The 4,746-nt window shown below is 35.4% G+C and overlaps 1 protein-coding gene across 1 annotated transcript in view; it reads left to right on the forward strand.

The window, feature by feature from the left end:
• Positions 1-357: 357 nt before the first annotated feature.
• The window catches only part of LOC107732233 (uncharacterized), a gene marked incomplete at its 3' end in the record, with an annotated part of 10,545 nt that continues 6,156 nt past the window's right edge, over positions 358-4,746 (forward strand). Inside the window, exons 1-5 of the mRNA XM_016543512.1 lie at positions 358-404; positions 1,968-2,142; positions 2,221-2,325; positions 3,071-3,178; positions 3,312-3,372. Of these exons, the coding sequence (XP_016398998.1) occupies positions 2,096-2,142; positions 2,221-2,325; positions 3,071-3,178; positions 3,312-3,372 (321 nt within the window). The remainder of the gene's footprint in view (positions 405-1,967; positions 2,143-2,220; positions 2,326-3,070; positions 3,179-3,311; positions 3,373-4,746) is intronic.

A 4,746-nucleotide genomic window follows, 5' to 3' on the forward strand; every position in this document is an offset into this window, starting at 1 on the left:
TTCAAATTTTGTTATTTTCGATAAACATTAACATCTAAATCTCTGTTAATTCTTAATAAGACAATTTTAGACACATTACTAAAGAAAATAATTACATTCTAGATACTGTTAAAATATTCCATTTAAATCCTGTAGGGGGAGAAAGTGGTGAGGAAGTTGACAGAGAGTCATAAATTTGATATGTTATAGAGTGCTGCCTTTATATATTCAGTTTAACAGCTGTCATAGTGTCTGTGCCGACAGCATCGTGGGTGAGTCCCCAGCTCATGGACCTTTCCTGAAAGGTTTTTGAAAGGTTTTTTTGAAAACTTAAGCTCCTCCTTGTCAGGTGACACATGAAAGTGAAACTATGGATCCATTTTGTCATATGAGGAAGTAAGCAACATTACGAGAGAAGAACACAAGTGAGTATCACTATTTCAGTGTCATTTTGGATAGTCAGAATCAGTCCAGACTGGTGTAAAGTGAAGTACAACTATAAGCTGCATCCAATATGTTTACAGTTTTTTTTGTCAATTGCTAACAAGCATTGTTCAATACTGAAGCCACATTTTCAAAACTCTTCACACATTCAGCGAAACAGAAGTCAATGCGGACCAAACTGTGAATCATTTTTCACCGCTTTCACACAAAATGCATTCACTGACCACATTTTCCAAAATCCATGAGCACTTTTGTCATTCATACTTCACCACCTGCAAAACACTATATGTTTGCAGCACATATTTCAAATGCTAACACACCGCTTTAAAAACTGATAAAAGCACATTGAAATCAAAATGATGGCAAATTCTGTCCATTTATGCAGGAATTATATTGAAATATAAAATTTTAGCAGTATATTTACTATGAAATTAAATAATAATTATTCCATACACAATTAACTGTAATTTCAGCTGAAAGCCAACCCAGGTGTCCTATTTTTAGACATTCTTACATTCTTTTTCAGATATTTTTTGATAAATCAGAATGGCTTCAGAATGATTTTATTTGGAAACATAGTTCAAGGAAGACACATTGGTGGGAGGGGGAAAGAGTGGCAGAGAGAGGGAGGACTAGGACCCTCGCAGTACAGTACATCCATCCAACCATCTCTTTCATACATTTTCCAAAGGACTTGTGCTATGTAGGGTCATGGAGAGGCTGGAGGCTTTCCTGGGTCATAGGCAGGAAAAACCCCTGGACAGATGGAGAGTCTATCACAGGGATGACACACACACACACACACACACACACACAGTCTCCAGTTCACTTTTAATTTATTTTATTTTTATTTTCACAAGTAAATTTGGTAAATTATGATGTTTTGTTGTTGTTTTTATTGCTTTTTTTTTGTTTGTTTTAGTGCTTGAGTAATCTGAGCTTTGTTTCCCCTATATATTTTGGTATGTAAATATATAGGGAAAAAATGCTGTTTTTCTCATTCATTCCTTGTGCTGTAATACAGTCAGTAAAATAAAAAGATGTTATTCTCACTGCATGAAATACTTGTGAATAATAATTCAAACTTCAAAGATAGAGTAAAAGTTCATAATTTATGCAATGCTCCATATTGTTTGTGGTTTTAAGGTCAGTGAGTTATGAATGAAATGTCTGTTTTCTGAATGGGAATTGTGGCCGGTGTTATGGTGGAACAAGCTTACTCTGAGACATACATTAAGTGTTGTGTTGGTCTGAGTGAGTTTTGGAAGTGAGATTAACTGTTTGGCCAAGATTCATGTTGGTAATGCAGACTGTGTGAAAAGTTTAGAAAATGTGGCTTCAGTATTGAACAACGCTTGTTAGCAAAAAAAAAACAACAACAACTGTAAACAACATAAAGAGATAAAAACACAAAGTCTGTAAATCATCAGATTCCACCTTTACTTTCATTTAACACAGTGCTTGTCTGAAGTTGTTATGCTGTTTGTGAACATTTTGATTCTGTGTAAATAATTTCAGGATAAAATTGTTTTTTATGTGTGCAGGCCATTACTGTGGACTAAGTGTTTTGAGTCAGAGGAGGATTTGAGAAAATTAAATGCTGAGATGATTCATAACTCACTCTGTGGACAAACATCTGGATCTGATTTTAGATGAAACCACAGCCTTCAGAATGAATCTCTCTGAAGAACCTGAAATAAACATAAAGACAGTCAAGCGGTGAGAAAACTTTAATGTTTTACACATTTAATGTTCAGAAACAATAAATGCATACTACAACAGCATTGTCATTTATAGTTTGATTCAGGGGGGTGAATCAGATTTACCTGAACACAGCAATGCGTCTGTGAGGGAAAATCTTTCAGATCTCTGCGGAGAAGACGACTCTTCTGTTGAGCCCAGGTGAGATATTATGAGTGTCATATATACATATACAGCAGGTGTGGTGTATTATATACATTATCACCAGGTGTCCCCAGATGTGTAAAGTCCAGGAGTCAGAAATTAAAAGTCCTGCCATATGTTTATTCCACCCATGAACTCGGACAGCTGTTTTCACCAGAAAAGGAACTAAGTCACGAGCCCAACTAAAGCCAAAGCAAACACTGATCTCCATGATGGTGGCATCATTTTAACCAATAAAACATCAACGCCTGATCCTCTGGAATTCTCAATAACAGCAGGGGTTCTTCACTAATGCACAATGATCATTTAATTAGTCACTTAATTATCTCATTAACTTTAACTCTTTGAGGACTTGGGATTTGACTCTAGACTTGCTTGTGGCTAGAAAGGAAAGACTTGGTTCCTCCTCTGGTGAAATCAGCTGCTGAGTTCATGGGTGGAATAAACAGATGGCAGAACTTTTACTTTCTGACCCCTGGACTTTACACCTCTGTTGCTGGATGTTTCTGTCTGTCTGTATCTATGTGTATATTTGTGCATTGTATTCTATACTGAATGAATGAAAAGTGCACATGGGGCAGATTCCTTTTATTTACAGAAAGACAACACTTTAATCTTTTCATTCTGTAATTCAGAATTACCTGACAAATAATTAATTAAAGGGAGGTTGAAAAAGTAAAGGTGTTTCTGTCAGAGCAGTGTGAGATTTTCAGAAACAGTTTGTATTGCTGTTGTGTTTCAGTCTGTGTGAGAATGAATCTCCTGAACCCAGCTGTGTGTCCATGAAGAGTGACGCGTCAATGTATCGGCCAATTCAATTCAGCTCGGGAGAATCATCTGCTGATCTGAGGTGTTGTTCAGCTTACATTATAATAAATATATGTTATTTATTAATTTACTGATGTGTAATAAATGCAAAAATACATATTTACAAAAATATGCAATATTTGTCAAAACAGTGTTTTGCAATATTTGATTGACAGTCAAAAACCTAAAGAATCAGAATCATCTACAGCAAAGAAGAATTTAAACTCCATTTTCAAGGTTGGTTTTGTGTGAATATTTGTGTGTGTGTGTGTGTGTGTGTGTGTGTCCCAACACAACAGTCCTCTGCAAAGAAGTATTAAGAAATGAAGAAAAAAAATCTGTGAAATCAAACAATTGTGCATCACACCTACTCTTACCCTCACATTTAATTTCCAAACCATCTTATACATCTAAAGTAATATGTAGACCAATACAAAGCTGATCAATGTCCACTAAATTAGAAAAGCTGAATCCATATGTAACTTGACTGCTGCACAAAGCTGGTGAAATCAGCTGCTGAGTTCATGGGTGGAATAAACATATGGCAGGACTTTTACTTTATGACCCCTGGACTTTACACCTCTGATCAAGAGTCACCACGCTCAGACGTCTTCAGGAAAATTCAATTCAAGTTTATTTGTATAGCGCTTTTCACGATACAAATCGTTGCAAAGCAACTTTACAGCAAATTAAGTTTCTACAATATTTAGTAGTAGCTTATCAGTGGTGACTGTCAGTTAATGTACATATGGCAGAAATGTACGGAAAAATCAATTAAAGACGTAATCAAACAGACGATGAACACTATTAACAACAATTATTATATGATGCAATCAAACATATAGCAAAATGTGGTAGTTCTGTAAGTTGTTTCAGGGTTGGCATCATCTGAGGTCCTCTGAGGGGTTGGTATTAGTATAAGTATAATACTAATACTAATACTAATACTAATACTACTACTACTAATAATAATAATAAAAGCACCATGCAAAAGACCAGTTTGCATTTTCAGAGGTACAGCATCACCCAGCTTTTCATTATCTTACACATTCATGTTGGATCTAACACCACTGCATAGGGTAAACTTATGGGTCTGTCACGTGATGAACGATTGACTTGAAAAACCCGAACGAATCGTTCAAGAACGACCCAATACTAATTACCACTGATGACATCAGTAAACCTGGCTACAACATGACAACTATGTCATTATCTAAAAAGCAGCCAATGTAATCTAAACCCATTTTTTCTTGGTTTTTCTTACTTTAACCAATGTGTTTCATTAACACAGTTACAGCAACCAGTGTAAATCTATTATTAAAAAATCAAGGGTCAAGAGCCCAACTAAAGCATACGCGTATCTCCACAATGGTGACTCCAAATTGTGTTATTTTCAATAAACATTAACATCTAAATCTCTGTTAATTCTTAATAAGAAATTTTTAGACGCATGATAAACAAATTCTAACTGGTTAGTAATGTGTGAAGTTCGTGATGCTGTTTGTGGAGATGATTAATAATCTTCTGCTGAGATCTTGAGAGATTTAATGTCTTCTTTTATTTCAGTTGATTTCATCTAAGTCTGTGGCTGAAGTCAGTTGTAATTCTTGT

The sequence above is a fragment of the Sinocyclocheilus rhinocerous genome, unplaced genomic scaffold (assembly GCF_001515625.1).
Source record: "Sinocyclocheilus rhinocerous isolate Xijiao unplaced genomic scaffold, SAMN03320098_v1.1 scaffold909, whole genome shotgun sequence".
Taxonomy (NCBI): Eukaryota; Metazoa; Chordata; class Actinopteri; order Cypriniformes; family Cyprinidae; genus Sinocyclocheilus; species Sinocyclocheilus rhinocerous.